The sequence below is a fragment of the Rhamphochromis longiceps genome, linkage group LG15 (genome assembly GCF_057381845.1).
Source record: "Rhamphochromis longiceps isolate RC_006_pf linkage group LG15, R_longiceps_female_GT1.1, whole genome shotgun sequence".
Classification (NCBI taxonomy): Eukaryota; Metazoa; Chordata; class Actinopteri; order Cichliformes; family Cichlidae; genus Rhamphochromis; species Rhamphochromis longiceps.
In genome coordinates, this window is record NC_140571.1 from 42,643,572 (window position 1) to 42,662,803 (window position 19,232).

The following is a 19,232-nucleotide window of genomic DNA, read 5'->3' on the forward strand; positions in this document are numbered from 1 at the left end:
GACAATAATCAATGCGATATCGATCACTCACTACTGAAGCCTCACTGTAACATTACGTAACATTACATTAGTCTGATTTGCATCTATTGTTTTCCTTTTGATGAAAGAAGGATCGAGATAATTGTTTTGAAGGAAAACCAAAACACAAAATGACTTTGGTACATTTGATCAGACGATCAGGAGTCACACAACCCTAAACAGGGACATTTGATCACTAACAGGTACACAGCTTATATTACAGGCAGCCTGAACAGCCAATACTGCGTATTTCTAATGTAACCTGATAGGATTCAAGCGTGATTTTTACTTCTACTGTATTCTATTTATTCTGCTCATTGCATTTTTTCCTGTCGATGACGTGTCTGACTGACGCTAAAGGAGGTGAAGGTGAAGAAAAATGTATTTTTATTTTAGAGGAGGAGGATGAAAAGAAGACTTCCGGTTATTCTCAGCCTTCAACCTAAAAGCGCGTAATGCTTTGAAAATAGAAAAAAACACAATGAAAGTTATTTATTCACAGAAAGTTTTATAATCGTATTTATTATCGGTGATGTGTACGGGTGAGTGTAACGGGGGGAGTGCGGGGATTAAAAAAGCTAAAAATGTTCAAATTTGGGCGAGGAGGAAAAGAAGCCTTAATTTATTTACTGTCTCTTTTTTCACAGCAGAAAACCTCAAATCTGACGAATGTGCCTTAAAGGGTTACACAGCCAACTACTGAAGGTAACAATTGAAATCTTTAGCATGTTTTAGTGCTACCCATTTATCCTTGAGAATACAGATATTTGGTGTAGCGGATTTGAAGCTTTAAATAATATTGTATGCAGTCTGTAACTTCAGTAAGATCATCCGCAAGAGCCCTTTATTCTGAAAATCCATTCGAACGGAAGTCTTGTCCTGCCAGCGGAGTCGCGGAAGGAGGTGATGGAGGAGGGAGGAGAAGGAGGAGGAGGAGGAGGAAGAGGAGGTCTGGTGTGCGCTGAGCAGCAGCAGCAGGTCTGATGATGGTGATGATGATGATGGTGATGATGATGGTGTGAGTCAGACAGCCGAGGATTCAGGCTGCTCACAGCCGCTCCGGAGTAGACAAACCCCGCAAACACACACACACTCACAGGGAACGACGGAGAGGATCCGCGGAGATAAGGTGAGTCCGCAGGCATCACACCCACACCCGCCACTGCGCTGACACTCACACCGGAAAAAAACAAACGCACCGTCAGCCGGGGAGGATGTCGGGCAGCAGCCGAGGAGCAGAGCTCCACGGCCGGTCTGATTTCACCACCCGGCTCGGTGCTGGTTTGACTGTATTCCAACAATCTGTGCGCGCGCGCATAGGTGTGCGCGTTCATATAATGGTTATAGACGCGCGTGCCCGACTACGCGCACGCCCGAGGAGCAGTCTTACTATTGAGTGCAGTCACAGTGATTAACATGATGTGAGGAGGTAATGACACCGAGGAGCTGCAGCTGATTGAGAGAACAAAGCTGCAGGTCAGTGTGTGTGTGTGTGTGTGTGTGTGTGTGTGTGTGTGTGTGTGTGTGTGTGTGTGTCGTGACAGTGTTTTATAGTCGTGAAATGCCATCACGAGCACAAAAAATAGTACCGTAAAAGCTGCTGTAGTGAAGATGCTTTTTGAGTTTTAACTTAAAGAACAGTCACACGGTGACCGAAATGTGGTGCAAGTCTCAGAACAGAATGATCAGCAGCCCAGCCTTATCATACTCAGTGATGGAAGTCATCATCATTGATAAATGGTATTTGAGTCAAGTATACTTTAGTTAGCCACCTTTATAGTTAAGAAATAGTGAACTGCATTTAGTAATGATCAGTATTTAGATAATAACTGGTTTGGAGAACACATCCAGATTGGGTTCATACTCAGAGTGCATATGTAGGCAGGGAGCAGGCAGTAAATACAGTAGCTTGTTTTAGTGTCTTAACAGCTAATGAAATCATAATCAATACTGTTTACCAATGATTGATGTAACCTTTTTGTGTCATTAGTTTGTGCAAGAAAAATGACTTTGTGAACTATATGTTGCATTATGTGTGATGTCATAGCTAACACGAGAAGTCAACAGTTGCACTGAGATGATATTTACACAGATAGTATTTTGATTTTTATTACATGTTAGTTAAACGATTACCAAACTCACTGAGTCCCAGAATGATTTACTGCTCTTTAGTCAAAGCCGTTGCTGTCTTAGGGATAAACTCAAGTTTTCCTTTAGTGTCGGCGCTGTGACGCGCATGTGACGTCATTAGCCATTTCCGGGTCAGATGCTTCTTCAAGTTCCCAAAAGCAAACAGAGGCAGAGGCGCCTCTGAGAGTTAGAAAAGGTCCAAAGTCTGACATAAAATGGTCAGCGTGGCTGTTCATAAAGGTGTTCAAGTGTCCACGGAAAAGGATTTATGAGGTTTAGTGGAGTTTAGATAACTATCTGGTGTCTGGATGACACTATACTAAATACTACATCTACCCTATAACTTTGGATGTGAGCACAGACAGGAAAAAGAAGTGAACAGCATGCACATCTGGTGGCTTAGAGGGTTGAACCAGTCACATATAGAACCATTGCCAAACGAATGCAAACACATTAACACAGGTAAGATAAGCGTTCGGTTCTTCTCATCATTCCTGATCTGGAGAGAGGAATGTCATCATATGGCATCGAAAACTTTAGCCAGAAGAACATTTGGGATGAGCCCATGCACAGCTGGAGGTTAGTTATTACTATGTTGCTGCATGGTTTGGATATTCGCAGTGAAAAATATAATTCGCAGTTTGCAGTTTGGCAGGAGTCACAAAGATACACTTCAGACCTCATTGCTCTCACTTCTCATTCACTTTGAATGAGTTGACGTCACGTGTTTCTGCTCCATGTGGCTGTTAGCCAATGACAGGCTCACCTGTGCAGTTGAAGAAGCTGATTTTCAGTCTGTCGTTTACAAACAGTTACAGCAACTAGCTGGGATAATGCTAACTGCTGATCAAAGCTTGGCTAACGTGCTCTGTGATAATTAGTTACTCGTGCTGTGATGATTGTGGCGGCATAGACCACATTAAACATGAGGAACACCAAACATTAAAGCAAAGCATAAGAAATCTTAGTTGGCCTGAGACTGATTCTTCTCTGAAGTGTTCGATTGTTTGGCGTTCAGGATGCTGCGTGCTGCCATTAACAGTGCATATAAAAAGCTTTGGAAGTAAGTGAAGTGTCAGCGCTGTGTGCCTGAGATGAGTGTATGAGTATCCATATCAATATAAAAGGACAAATGTAGCTTCCGGGTCTGAAAAATGAAGCCAACACAGATGTGCAGATGTGTTCTTCTTAATGGCTACCAGTGGGCGATGGTTGTGGTCCATGGCAAAAACACAGCGATACACCGACTGTAGTGTTTGAAACTTTTGGCTTTATTTAGTCAATATGATGGATCTTACTCTGGAATGTATCTTACTCTTTTTGTATTTTTGTATTAATAGTCCAGTTATAACATTGATCATCCTCTTACTTATCCTCATATTTAAAAGCCAAAAACAAATTAAAATTAAAAAATAAGTAAGTGGAAATGCAGCGAGGAGCCTCCTTAAGAAATGAGCCAGCTGAGGTGGCTCTGAATGGGATGCCTCTTGTGTGCCTGCTCAGAGACCTCGGGGACAGACCCAGGATACGCTGAAGTGATTATGCCCTGTGGCTGACTTGGGATTGCCTCAGTATCCCTGGAAGACCTGGAGGAGATGGCAGAGGGAGGAAGATCTCTACTTAGACTGCTCCAACCTCCAGCTGGATAAAGAATAGAAAATGGATCGATTAAAGGCTGGAAACAGAAAAGAAACAAACTCACATCTGAGAAGCAGGAGCATTTGGATGCTTTTAGAGGAGAATGTGTGTTTTTTAAAATCCACTTCTTAATCAAATCCTAAAATTTTGATCTGGCAAGCAGACAGGCACAAGTATGTAGTGACACAAGTAGAAGGAAAAAGTACAGTACTGAAATATGAGTTATTTGCATTTTTGTACTCCTCAGTCTGCTGCAAGCTTCCTGTTGGACCGGTATACTCGCTTCCCACATGTTCACGCCTCAAAATCAGATTTTATCTGAAAAGCTTTCAGTTTACGATTCATTCAGATGTTATTCTCCACAAACATCTCAGAGAGTTAACAGCAACTCCAACTCATCTCCAGGAAGAAGTGGCTTTCTGAATCACATTCAGCTCTTTGCTGCAGGATATTAAACACTGAGATTTTCAACAGAGTGTGAATGATGTGAGGAGTTCAGCTGGAGGTGTGAAACTGCAGCAACCTCAGTGTAAGTGTGAGTACTTGGATTTCTCACGATGTGGGGACATGAATGAGTTCATGCAGTCACATTGTGGTGACGCTTCTCTTTTTAGAGAAAAAATAACATTTCTATACCGCCAGTTGTTACATTTTAGAATGAAGACTTCAAGGTTCTGTTAACTCTTCAGGAAGTGACTGAGTGTTACGCGATAAAATGCGTGTGTGAACTTTGTGCTATTTTTTTCAGGTCACACCTTCTTATTTTAGACAGGAGGGAAATTACATAACGTGTTAATAATTTCATGTTTCGGGTTCGTTGTAATCCTTCATTAAATCCTGTGAAGTTTCATTTAAATCACCAAAGCTATAGAAGAAATAGACGAAAACTATTAATAGAATGTCTTATATTAACACACAGTAAGGCACAAAGGGGAAAGGTTTGAATGTGGTAAGAAAAAATGGAAAAACAATAAGAAAGGACCCACAGCTTCCTCCCACAGTCAGACATGGTTGTTCAGTTAACCCATGATTCTAAACATGCTGTAGGTGTGGATGTGAGTGTGAACAGCCCTGTGACGAACTGGCGAGCTGTCCTAGGTGTACCCTGTCTCTTGCCAGGCCCCCACCCACCCGATCCTGAATTGGATAAGAAAAATGGATGGATTTAAGGATGGGGAAAAATAAACAAATACAGAAAAAAGAAAGAAAAAGGACACAATGTGTCACAAGAATCTTAATATATACATTTAATCTCTCTATGTTTGCCAACTCATTCTAAACAGTCAGGAGGTGAGAAACCAAACTTGGCACAGAGTCTGCACACGCCCCCTGTAGGTTCTCATCTATATCAGTTATTATGCTGCTATCGTGTCGTCTTAGCAACCAACTAGCAATAGGCTAAAATGGACTGTTTTTAGCATTTACACACCTATAATAGCTAAAAAAAAAGAATGCTATCATTTTAATTTCACAACACTAACATTCATATAACTCTGCAATATCTAAATAATACATGATATATTATAATATTGTCATGTTGCCTAGCAACCATCTAGCAACAGGCTTGAATTCATGAAAGGTGACACCCTATAGCAGCCAACAGCATGAACAGGCTAAACAATGCTGCTAACAATACTACAAAAAATAGCATTAATACTATTCTAAAATGTTGATGTAATGTTAATATTAATCACTTCATTAAAATTTCTGTAAAAAGTTAAAGTTACTGGGTAAGGTTGTGGTTTACGTTAAAATTCACCCTTTCAAACCAGTAACTCAGCTTGTTTAAAATTTATGGAGTGAAACTAACAGACCGATGTCACACTGTGTTCACATTGTGCCTGACTGAGCGATGCAGGTGGCTTTGATAAAACTGCATTTTTTATACGGCCTGATACAAACTCAACTTTAGCTCGACACAATAAAAAGAGGGAGGCTCCACCTTGAGTCTTTTTTCAACTCTTACATTTTGAAAGTTAAATATTTATTGAGTTAAATTCTTAAAGAAGCAGGCCACTAAAGCAGCAAAGTAATATTTCAGAAATCCTGAGGCATCTGTAGAAACTTCCTAGCTGGATGATATGCTGGCTGGATATAAGCTCCTCAGTGCACCCGAGGGCATCCTGATCAACCACCTCAGCGACTTCCTTTTTAGTGGCTCTAGGCTGAGCAAAATAACAGTTAGGAGCATGAAGTGGGCAAGTCCCAGTCTAAACTTAGCTCAAAGGCAGTTCAATGAAAATCTCTATCATTTTGAGTAAAGAGTGTTTTTTTCCTCATACCTTAGAGGTAGAGCTGGGCGATATGAGATTTTTTCATATCACGATATGTTTTTTTCATTTCAGGCGATAACGATATCTATCACGATATAAGCCAAATAACTATATTTGTAAGATTTAAATGTGCCGTTGCTCACAAGTAAAATGTGAAATAATCAGCAGCTTGTTTTTATTTAAATATTTATTTCCCATAATAAGTTCAACAGGGTAGATGTACTTAAGGAACATGAGACTTTTTCAGATAAATAAAGGCAAATATTGCAAACTACACAAAAGGCAGCCGCTAAAGCGTTTAAGTTTCAAAATAGAACAAACGAAACAGACTAAATTGTCAATTCCACTTAGAAACAAAATATTAATTCTAAAAATAAATCTTAGTTTGTTTTACAGAAGAACAGACAAAACTGACTAACTTTTGTCAATATCAAATAAACTGAGAACTAAAAGGAAATTCTCAATCTCTCCTTGTTGTATAGCTGAGCTTTTCAAACAGTTTTAACAGTTACTTTAGTCTGACAAAAGCCGAATGACAAATTAGCGCTTCCAGTCAGAGACTGAGGCTACGTCCACACGTACACGGGTATTTTTGAAAACGGAGATTTTCTGTTTTTGTTTTAAAAAATAATCCCGTCCACACATAAAAGCAGAAATGAAGGAAAACGCTGCTATGAACATGCCAAAGCAGCAGGTGGCGCTAGATTCCTAACCGTGCAGAAATGTTGGCCAATCAGAAGTCTAGAAGCCTCGGTGGGAAAAAGTAAACAAAGCTGCGGCACAGAAGCAGAACCGAGTCGTATGTGTGGAGGGACAGTAACTGTGTGTATATGTAAGCATTTAAACACTGCAGAGAGTAGAATTAACAGTATTGTAGAAATTCATTTCACTGAAACAATAACGTGGCGCACAGTGTGACGCATGCACCAGTTTATTGTATTTCCAGACTTGCTTTCGGCACAATTTACAGTGCACGCTACTCTGTTTTTTGTCAGACTTGAAATAGCCGAAATACCTTCACACTACGGAACTTCTATGGCTCTTCCGTTCGACAATCTCTCCGGCATTGGAACCATCATCTGTTTTCTCTTCGGTCACGCTCGGTTGATTTCTCTAGTCGGCACACTCATTTCCTCCATTACCCGCTGGCTGCTTCCCAAACAAACACACGTGCGGCTTGGCACTTGTGCTGTACGTAACAAGTCACGCGACGTGACGCTGCGGCTGTGATTGGTTCGGCTCTGCGCTACTTAATTTGGATTGGCTGACCTTTTTTTATTTTTTATTTTTTTTTATTTTAAGAGGACAAGAGCGGCGAGGTCTATCGCGATAGCTTAATTTCTCTATCGAGTAAAAGTTATATCGCGATACATATCGTTATCGTTCTATCGCCCAGCTCTACTTAGAGGGTTACCTCAGCAGCTGGAGCTTGGAGTGAGAAAGAATCGACTTTTTCTGCTGGAGAACAATGGCCTTAGACTGAAAGAGCTGACTTTCATCAGTGCATGCTGTCATTTGTGTTCATCTGCAAAAACGGACGCACCTCAACTTCGCCCTGAGATCCTCTCCATGACTATGATAAAACAGGATGACGGATTATGAACGAGGCTGTGGATAGAGTTTTGTGTTTATTGTGTGTTGGCCCATCAGAGGGCGTAATCCACCAAATAACTTGACTTTTGCCTGTTATAGAAGATTTTTCTTTATCAGTCTGATCGATTGGTGAGCTGAGCAGAGTGGAATAATCTTTTTAAGCACAACTTATACGATAAAAATAATTTTTATCTTGCTTCGTCTCCATTTAAAGCAGGCCTGCACTGTCAGTAGCAATGACAGTAATAATTAGAATAATGAAATTCATATCCTGGTCTCACATTGGTCTGTTTTTTTTAGATTCTGTGTCTGCAGCTCTGATGCTGCTGCTTTAGTTGGAGGTGTTTTCCCTGCTGCCTGCCTCCGCGCAGGAAGTGACATCAAGTGATGTGGGCAGGCAGGTTACCTTGACAACAGCCCTGCTGGTGCCGATGACATGTTTGCTCTCCTCTCTCAGTGCCGTCACCACGGCGACTGGAAACACACTCTCTCTCTTTATCACACACACACACACACACACACACACACACACACACACACACACACACACACACACACACACACACAGTACATTGAGATGCTGCCATGGTTATATCCAGAAGCACAATGGAAGCTATCATGAGGCAGGTGTATGTGTGATGCTCGTCATGCTGATGGATTAACGAGGTGGTGATTGGCTGGTGGTCTGAATCTGTGGCAGAGATAAGGAGGTGGTGACGTTGGTGAGGAGGAGAAGGAGCTCCCTTTAGACTCGCTGTTGTCTTTCCTTCTCTGGGGTTTGTTTTCAGCTCTCCTCTTTAACGACATGGAAAAGTGTCATTTGTGCACGTTAGTCATTCTGAAGGGGTGGAGGGAGGCTCACAGCCTGGAAATCCTGAAATTACTTAAATTTGCCTGTATGTATTTGTACTGTTTCAAGTGATTAAACCAATAATGAAAGTAAGTACTAAAGAAAAACCAAAAAGAAAAATTCTACATTTTTCAGTCATTTCAATGATTTTTCAATAATTTAAAGTCCGGTCATTGTACCTGATCATTTTTAGAGGAGTGTTTTTTCTTTGTGAACTTGCGTAACAGTTACCTTTGAATTATTTAGACACAAAAAGGGACCTAACTTAAGGGATGACAACTTAGCAAAGGACCAGTTTTAATTGTTGGTTATTACCAGCATGTCACAAAAACACATCATTTGTTTCAAATTCTTCAGTTAGAAAGGAATACAATAGAGTAGAATAGCCCTTTATTGTCACTGCATATATACAACGAAAGTGTTGAATCTCTAAATGCAAAAGGTAACACAAATAGATGTAAGATAGTAGTTTTGCACCAGCAAAGTGATTCCGAGGGCTTTTAGCTAAAACTTGCCATGTCTTGGCATTTTTTGTCAGTCTTGTGTTGTGAACAAAAATAGTTGAAAATTGAACAAAATTGGCCTGAAAAACTATCTACATCCGATGAACAGCATCCGAAAGTCCTGTCCTTAAGAAATAGGAAAAAAGCAGCTAAGACCTGACACAGGACATGACAGACGCATCTGACCCTCGATCCATCGACTGTTCGCCAAAGATTCATCAGATATGGTCTCTGTGGAAGTCTGGCTGTCAACGAGACATCGTTAAAGAGGTGAAACAGGAAGAAAAGGCCGAGGTATACCAAATTACACAAGACTGGACTGAAAACAAGTTGTATAGAGTGATGAATCTAAATTGAATTCATTGGCCATCAAATAACTGTCGACAGGCACGTGTAAAACTCGGTGTGGGTGAGCTGTAAGGTGTAAAGCTTTAACAAAACTAAATAAAGTGTTCTTATAAAGGTGAGATGAGCTACACGAGGCACAAGCAAAGCTGGGCTTTTTACTATCTTGTACCTTAGGTGGACCTGGAAGGTGCTCTGCTACCTTCATGGACACCTAGGGAAACAGAGTAGTTGTCCACACTTCACTTTTAGCCCCACACTTCAAATGAATGCAATGTTTAAGGTGATATAATGTGCAGGACATCGTTTTGACCCTTTCATTTTGATCCAGTCGTATTAAATAATCCAGCTTATGTTCTTGTCCTGTCTTCTTTAGCTTACAGATCGTAGAGCCAGAGAAGCAGGTGAACTGTAGTTCCCAGAATGCCAGAGCAGAGTAATGACTACCGGGTGGTGGTGTTCGGTGCCGGCGGGGTGGGGAAGAGCTCGCTGGTGCTTCGGTTCGTGAAAGGCACCTTCAGAGACACCTACATCCCCACAGTCGAGGACACCTACAGACAGGTGGGGCTCTTGAGCATCTTCACGCATGATCAGAAAGTTTGGCTGTAAAAGTTTCTAATACCATGAATGAAATGTGCATACATTTAAGGTTTCTGCAATTACTAACACAGAGTGAGTAAATGAGCCCCAACCATGCCATAGCTTTGCCAAACATCACCCACATCGTTTAGTGTTATTTGGGCTCTATTCAGTCTTCACAGCAAACTATTAAGTGCACCAGGTCTTGACCAAAATCGGCTCAAGTTTGATGTAGAATATTTTTGCTATATTTGGCTTAGAACCATTTTATGAATTATCATAAGGCCATCAGCACTGATTCATTGCTATCTGGGGCATCTCAGATAAGAAGCAGAAAAAGCTGGTTGGCTGAAGCAGTTAAAAAGAAACTGACACTTGCGTCTGGATAATGTTTCCTTCCACACTGCAGTAACAGAAATGTGTAAACGAAACCCTCCTATCAAATCTGCTGTCACTGTTAATACCTGACATCAGTGCCTGTCATCCCTGCAGGTGATCAGCTGTGATAAGAGCGTCTGCACGCTGGAGATTACTGACACAACAGGAAGTCACCAGTTTCCCGCCATGCAGCGTCTGTCTATCTCCAGAGGCCATGCCTTCATCCTAGTGTACTCCATCACCAGCCGCCAGTCACTGGAGGAGCTCAAACCCATCTATCAACAGGTCACACTCTGCAGATTAATTGCACCACTGCACATTAAACTCACAAAAATCTTTCAGAAACTTTGGTTTTCCAACGCCATTGTTATCACAGATGTTGAAGCACACACCAAACACACACCTCCACAGATGATACCGTCAGTCTGGTGGTGCAGAAACAAAGTGAAAAATGCCTCAGTGATATGCAGTTCACTGCAGAAGTCATGCTCAGGACTGACAGCTTCATCTTTGATGACCTAATGTTTAGTCCTAACTGATGTTATCTCATGCCCATTTAGGTTTTGGCCATTAAAGGCAGCGTGGAATCCATTCCCATCATGCTTGTGGGCAACAAAAGCGATGAAACGGCTCAGCGTGAGGTGGAGATGAAGGAAGGTGAGGCTCAGGCGGCTGCCTGGAAGTGTGCCTTCATGGAGACGTCGGCCAAGACAAACACCAACGTCAAGGAACTGTTCCAGGAGTTGCTGGCCCTAGAGAAGAAGCGGGACATGAGCCTGAGCATCGACGGGAAACGGTCGGGAAAACAGAAACGAGCTGACAAGCTGAAGGGAAAGTGCAGTGTCATGTAGAGCAGCTGGCAGCTGCAGAGGACTCACTGCAAAGGACTCACAGACTTTAGAGTCTGTCTGAATGCTAGAGCCCAAATGAACAAAATGACTAATAACTTAAAATGGAATCTGGAATATTTGAATATTTATATCAAGACCTCGGGCTCCTGCTACACCTGACATGGATTGTGTTTATGGTCTAAACTATTTGTAAAAAAAGCAAACAAAAAAACTTTTTACACACTCAACTAACTCCTGCCACTATTAACAATTACATGAAAGAGTAAGGAGTACTTCACTAATGTCATTGTAAATGTTGAGCCAAAAATCAGATTATGGTTAAGCTCGAGTTTGTTCCAGCAGTTCCTACAGGACCAACCCAACTGGTCCTGACAGCTTTATTTTAGAGATGATCTTATTTTCAGCTCATTATGTTTCTGGGACTCGACAACATTAGACTTGCATGATTCTTAGTTCACAGAAACTCATTGTATACTGGCCCTTTATAGAGCCCCTCAGTTCTGTCTAAAACCAGCTCTCTCCTCCATGGTTTGTAAAGGTCCCTTTCTCTCCGAGTCCTTTGTGTGAATTGGCCCACTGTTGGAAGCCTGCCGAGGGGCAGCATGCAATGCTTGTGTGCAGATGACTGTGTAAACAAAAAGAAAACAGTTAAAACCCAAACACACACACAAACAACAACCTAGGGTGGACTTAAAGGACTATAGCCTTCACAGGGTCACCTGTGCAGCCAGGTGAGCTATAGTGGTACCCTGGATATCAATTAATTTAACATGACCTCCTACAACACAAGATGGTACATCTCAAGGAGTTTATCCCAATAAATACATGTTCAAATGTTTATGTAACAAAGTAAGAAAAAGCAGAGTAGTTCCTGTGTAAGATTTTATTTTTCGGCATGCTGCTTAAAATAGTGGAAATAAAACCAGCGCAGCAGGCTTCACACTTAAGCTAAGTTTAAGTACACAACCAGAAAGCACTAGTTTTTAAAATCTAACAGTTATTAACTATTAACCATTAGCTCACAAGAATGATGAAACTCTTTTGGCCTGCTTTCACTTGTCCCCCGTTGACATTCTAGCAACATGCAATGATGAGCAAGAAACCCAGGAACTGGATGGAACATGTTAGCATGCTAAATCTGATGTTGCAGAATATGAACTCAGTGATACTACATTTACTTTAGTCATCTGTATGACATGCTCAACACTAGTATTTGGGGCTGTCAGGTTTGCTAAAACATGCTAGCATGCTAATATATTAGGCATTCCCAAAAAGAACATTTGTGGCTGCTTGCTGCCCCCTAGTGGCAGAGGGGAGCATGGTTTACGTTTTTGAAATCCTGTGGCACTCTTGATTGGCTGCCTCAGGACTATTCATCACATATATACCAGACATTTATTCTCCGTCCTGCAGATAGGGCAGAAAAATAATTAAATAATCCTTTATCTAAGAAGTCTAACTGCTTTTCTATTGTGATTCCCTCCTTGGTGGCCGTGGCTGTTTTTTATCTTGGAGCTCAGCTTTCTGCTGTGATTAGATCTTCAACATGCAAGCTAACAGTGTTTAGCCTCTGAACTCTCAGCTGACGGACTGCAGTGGAAACATCAGATTTCACCTTAACTCAGCAGGAAACTACAAAACGGCTTCAGTGATTTTCCAGCTGGCCTTTTGCACTGTTTTCATTTTCATCAAACACACAGAAAACAAAACATTGTTAGCATTAGCGGGGAGGTGCAGGGAAGCATGCAGCTACTGTACAAGTGATTTAAAGGAACAATCCAAAATATCTGGAAGCACCTTTTGTAGTGGTTCATCTCTGCGTGTCCAACACAGAGATGGAGCCAGGACGTGTTTAGTCTAGCTTAGCACAAGGACTGGAAGCAGCAGGGGAAACTTCCAGCAAACCTAAGATAATGAACTGTGCTGTCTTATGCTTATGCAATGCTAACTCACTATCTGTTAGTGTTGATAGTTTTTAGATGCTTTTAATTAATTAATTCCAAAACTACTTTTGTGGTTCTTAAAAGATCAGTTATTTTCACACACCAGGGTCAGGACAGAGAGGCAAACATTATTAAAACAGGTCCACTCTGCTAGTTTCTAGCTCTGTATTTTTATTGTGAGCCTCAGTTTCACAGTGATCGTTATTGATCACAGGCCTTGGTGCCATTCCTCAGTTAATCGTCCGTCTCAAATAAGCTGTTTTAGCTCCTTCCCCTGCAATGTAGCTTTCCTCTGATTGGCTGACCCTGACTTTGGATGCTTTTAAATAATTAATATACGTTACTATTAAAATGAAAAGGAAACAGTCATTTCTCTACCAAGGACAGGGTTACATCTTTTACCATCTTACAGTGCAGGATTTTCCCAGGTCTTTTTAGACAGTACTCACGGCCACTGATCAGTGGTCATGACAGTTTACATATTAATAAAAAGAAACTGACCTCAAAGCTCAGGTTAGTCAGTAATGCTAATGTTGGTCATTATTCAAATAGGAAACCTGCGGCTTAGAAGACCATAAGACTCAAATATTATTTTCAATGTGGCAGAAACTGTGAAACAGTTGTCTGTGCATCTCTGAGTGCATCAAACAGGAGCTTTGCATAAATATGTGCACGTAGCTGCACTGCCTGAGCTTGTGAGATGCATCTCTGCCGTCATTTCGCTCCGGGGTCTGACTATGAGATCTGACTCACTCCTATATGTAATATCAAATGTTTGTGCTGACTTTTGATATTCCCATGAAAGTAATGTCACATCTAAGGAACAAGAAGTCCTGTTCCAAAGCTGAGAATGTGTTTTACAAAATTTACCAGCGTGTTAAAGCTAAAATATCACAGTAACTAATTCTTCTTTTAAGCTGACTTCATGTTAACTGACTGTCCTGAAAAAGAATCAAACTAAGCAAACATTTTATTTAAAATAACCAGAAACATGTGAGACGTGTCTCGATCAGCCATGTCACTGGACCTGTTAGAGTGTACCAAACTCCAAAATTTGCATGTCACACCCCTTTTGCCACTCAGATTTTCATATTTTCACCTGAGTTTCTTACTCAAGGTGCTTTTTACATTATTTTATGGTTCAGAATCCAACACACAGATGCAGGAGACAGAGCCACAGGTCGTCTGAGTAAATCCTGAACCACCGTAAACAACATTATTTTTGAGTGTGTCGTAGAGGAGCTTTGTGTAACCAGTGAGAACTATAAGAGTTCGCTTCAGGAGATGTGACTGAAACAGTATTACTGGCACTACTATACTGACAGCCTTTTATCAAATGAATATAAAAAACCCGATGGGTTCAGACTTCTTCCACATGGTTTATAATTTTACACTGACATCATTCAGAAAGCATGTGTAGTTTACTAGTTTAGCCCCCATCGTGGGATTTTGAGTGATTGCTTTTATTATTATAAAAATACTATTAATTTAAGAATGAATATTTGAAGTTTGATACTTGTATCCACCTGTGAAAGAAGTTTTATGCTGCATGATTGTAACATAGTTCCAATATTGATTTTAGACACTATACTTTGGAACTCTTATGGTTACTCGTAATAAACATTTTAGGATGAAAACTTTTAAAACCACACGTTAAACGTATCCAAGTAGCTTTTCTAATAATTACAGTTTTTGCCCCATAACAAATCATCCTGTTTAAAAATCACATCTCTCTGAACATTATGGCAGTCATACTGGCGCATCATTGCAATGACCAGCAGTGACCAGTACAACATCTCTTTGTACATATTTGTGCTGTTCGTGCTACTTTAAACAAACACTATTTTTGCCTGAACAAAATCCAGGCTGACGTAGTGAAAGCAGGTGTAGCTGTGTACAAATGAAACTATAGCAGGACATTAGAGACACAGCTCGGTGGAGCTATGCTAATTCCTTTCATGTATTTCTGTGTTCATACTAGCTCCCAAACAGTGCGGATTATTAACACTGAGCAGGGCAGGGAACATGAAAACGCTGGTGTTGGACTGATTTTATGGGAATCCTCGTTTCCCCACTTTGCTGATCCACAGTGGGAGCTAAACTGGAATTTTGTGTACCTTGTGCTAAGCTAGCCTTTATATTTAATACTCTTGAAGACCTCAGATATGTATTTTCTCATCACACCAACAGGATTTCTAAATGTTGGGCTGTTCCTTTACCTGGCAGGAAAGCTGACCGTGCTACATTCAAAATGCCTTTCCTTCCATTTTACTTGACAATTTATAATCTGAAAATAAGTGAGCTTAAAAACTTTACGAAGCACAAACACTAGAACACGTTAGACGAGCTCATGTTATGTACACGTCAGCTTTGTATTTAATTTCACTGTATAAAGCTTTTCATCATGCTGTGTTCTTGAACTGTCACCATGCCTCACTGTTAGCTGTGTTCAGCTTTAGCAATATCAGAAACGGCTGCACTTTGTACGTGGGCAGTAGAAATAACTCTCAGCAGTTTATTGATGCCAATAAATTCTTTTATCAGCAAATTCACGATCTTATCATTCCACTACTGCATGTACATGTTCAGGTTAACTGACTTAATCTGAACGCAAGATGCTTTCATTTGTATTTCCTCAACATGAATGACACTCACAAACTATGAATGAATAAAAAGGATATATATTGCACTCCAAAGAATCCGGAATACAGATTATTTTTTAGTGGTAAAGATGGGAGTAGTCCCTCCCCCCGCTCCCACAGAGCCAATAAAAGAGCTGAACAGAAAACATCTGATACAAATTTGACATTGACAGCAGTTTGTGTGGTGGCACGGATCTGATTGTTATCATAGTGAAGGTATAGATACGTGTATATACTAAAACAGCTGTATTGATCTACTTTACTGACCTGGGCTTAAGCTCCACTTTATAATCCTGCAGCATTGTTCTGTTAATGTGCTACCTACAAAATAGCTCTTAAAGTCGCAACATGGAAATACAAATGCCATATGACGGCTGTAGCTCAGGTGGTAGAGCAGGTCAACTACCTAAAGGTTGGTAGTTCAATCCTAGTCTGCTCTAGTCTGCATGCCAGATATCCTTGGGCAAAATACGAACCCCAGGCTGGTCGTGTGAATGTGTATGAATGTTAGTTAGATAGCACTAAAAACTTGTGATTGGGTGAATGAATGAGTTGTGCAAAGCGCTTTGAGTGCTCAGAGTACAAAAGTGCTGTATGAGAACCAGTCCTTATGTTTAGTTTCTTGCCAACAATGTGAGCATTAGTTATATTTTCTTACCTATGCTATATCTCAAATTGCATCCATCAGTAAAAATGAGTCAGTGGTTTGTACACTTGTACTTGCATGAATTTTAAAGAGTGTTGTGCAGTTTTTGGAAATAAACTATAATGAAATTTTTTTTCTGCAGTAAAGACAACAACACAACAGTACCCCATACATGTAATGTCAGTACCTTAGAAAAAAAGAATAAAGGGGAAAAAAGCCATCACTGGCATCAGTGCCGATGATGGCCTAACGATTGAAGACTGATTAGAAACTAGTTGCTGATTGGTTATGATCACTGAGAAGTGTGAAAAGTGTACGACGAAATACTTAAAACAGTCACATTTAACCGTTTACTTCCGGTCTTCGGTGCCTTTCAAGGACCCAGTCTAAGCAGACCAGGTAGGCCAAGTCCTGTGAAGGATGGATTTTGACCCAGAGCCCACACAGCAACACAGGGACAATATGCTTGTATTTAAGTTGTGTAAACTGAAAAATATTCAAGGCTTCAGGGACTCTTCTTGTTGTTTCTCTTCTCTCTATGCAAACACCAGTTGTTTAGCAACAGTGAAGCTTTTACCCCAACAAAATAATTTGCTGCCATCTGGTGGTCGGCATCTATATATATTATCTATCTATCTATCTATCTATCTATCTATCTATCTATCTATCTATCTATCTATCTATCTATCTATCTATCTATCTATCTATCTATCTATCTATCTATCTATCTAACTAATGAATGACATTTAAATTGGCCACTTTATCAGTGCACATCAAAGGGTCTCATTGACAGCACAGAGATAAATCAGATGTCTTACTCGTGAGGAGCAAACTCAACCTAATTTAACAGTTGAAAAGGGTCAACTTTCTTTATACCGTGACTTTATGTGCTACAGCTTGAGACCCATTGAGTCTGGGTTATCTTGTGAGGCACTTCTGTGTAACCGGAAATCCAGAGAGTGTGAATGTCAGATTATATTAGAGACCTTCTTCGTCCTCCGTAACTCCATTGAATAAACTATTATTATGCACTTTTTGTCCAGAAGCTGCTGTGCAAGCAGTTGACTCAGAGAACATTTGTTTGTCAGCACACACTGTGCGGTACAAGATATGTGGGTTTGTGTGAGTAACTGGTCATTTGTTTGTGAAAACTGCTTGGTGGATTTTCCCCTGCAGCCACACAACACAGTCTAGTTTGTACCTGAATTTTGTCTTTTTATTTTTTTTAATCTAAATAAATAAATAAAGTAGTAAAGTCTGCTTTACTACTGTTTACCTGTTTTAACTTGGACCCCTCTGAAATGCACTTCAAGACAATCAAATTAAGAATAAACAGTCACTGTAACAGCACGGTGGCACCGTGGTTAGCACTGTTACCGCACAGCATGAAGGTCCTGAGTTTGATTCCGGGGTCTTTCTGTGTGGAGTTTGCATGAATCGAGCAAAGCCGCCACTCCCGCACTAACTGTAACCCAGTCAATTCTTGTTATGCTGTTTTGTGGATCACAAGGTTTAAAACTACTTATAAACACACACACACACACACAAAGTAACTCCACCACAGTGCCTATTTCGGGTCACTTTTGCCGGTCCAAGCCCGGATAAAGGAGCAGGGTTGGAGTTGTGACATTAAAAAAAACAATGATTGCTAAAAGAAATTTAATTTGTAGTTCTAAATAAATTCTAACTGCATTTAAGACGTGCTTTGCTCACTTTATGTCTCGTTCCACGTTGTTATTTCTCTCTTCAACAAGGTAGGTTACAATTACATTAGCATGACCAATTATGCAAATTAGGCGATGACTTTTAGAACAGCCAATAGCAATTTTCCTTACTGAGGAGTTGGCAACACTGCCCTGAGAAGGATAAGCAGAAGCGAATGGACAGTCTCTGTAACCTAGAAGCATTTATTCACCTCTTCAAAATTTTATTATAGGCCAACTATAAATAAAAATGTATTTGCTTTATTTTAGTTTTGTGATATGAGTTCTTTTACACAATGCTTTAATTTCTCTTATTTATTCATTATTACATGTTAGTCTTTGTTTTGTTTCTGTTTCTTTTGTCTTGGTTACATAACAGTCATGGCTAAGCTAACATAGCTAAGCTAAGTCATGGCTAAGCTACGCTGTGAGAGGGTCTGTTTAAAAGTAAAAAGCACAACATCTGATGGGACAGCCAAGGCACTGCCTGTGTTAAAAGTACACAGTGAGCTTTTCTTCACCAAAAATTCTCATCTTTTAAACCTGAAAACACAGTGAATATAAATTAAGATCATAAAATGACAAAAACACAAGGGACATAAACCCATCTTACAGCGTGAAAGCTGTGATTCCTGTTGTTTTAGTTCATATCTCCACCCTTCCTGCTTCCTTCTCTGACTGTAGACTGAATGTGCTTGTTACATTTATTCACCTAAGTTTCTGTGAGAAAGTTTGTTTTTCACCTTACAAAGTTCTACTTGAAAATAAAGTAATTCAGTCTGTCGTTCTAAACTCAGTTCATATCTGTCAGTTTATTAACTGCATCATTAAAATGTCAGCACCTGGTCATGAACTCTGAATTAACTTCATTCACAGGTAATGTTAGTCTATTGGAACTTTTTAAGTGTGTTTTTAAACATGTTTGTCCAAAGAAAGGTCAGCAGCCTCTAAGTCAGCTAACATGTCATCAGTTTGTCCTTTGACTTTATTATGAAATAAAGTCTCATTTGTAGCAACAGTCTCTAGAATGATACCTGCAACTTTTGTGCAAGGTGTCATTCTAGAGACTGTTGCTACAAATGAGACTTTATTATGAAATAAACAGTGCGGATTATTAACACTGAGCAGGGCAGGGAACAT

General features: G+C 40.3%; 1 protein-coding gene across 1 annotated transcript; it reads left to right on the top strand.

Moving 5' to 3' along the window:
- The first annotated feature begins 930 nt into the window (after positions 1-930).
- diras1a (DIRAS family, GTP-binding RAS-like 1a) lies at positions 931-15,670 on the top strand. Its single transcript, XM_085382790.1, has 4 exons — positions 931-1,147; positions 9,727-9,911; positions 10,422-10,592; positions 10,868-15,670. The coding sequence occupies exons 2-4, from the start codon at positions 9,774-9,776 to the stop codon at positions 11,156-11,158; spliced, it is 600 nt and encodes a 199-aa protein (XP_085238916.1). The 5' UTR covers positions 931-1,147; positions 9,727-9,773; the 3' UTR covers positions 11,159-15,670.
- The last annotated feature ends 3,562 nt before the right edge of the window (positions 15,671-19,232 follow it).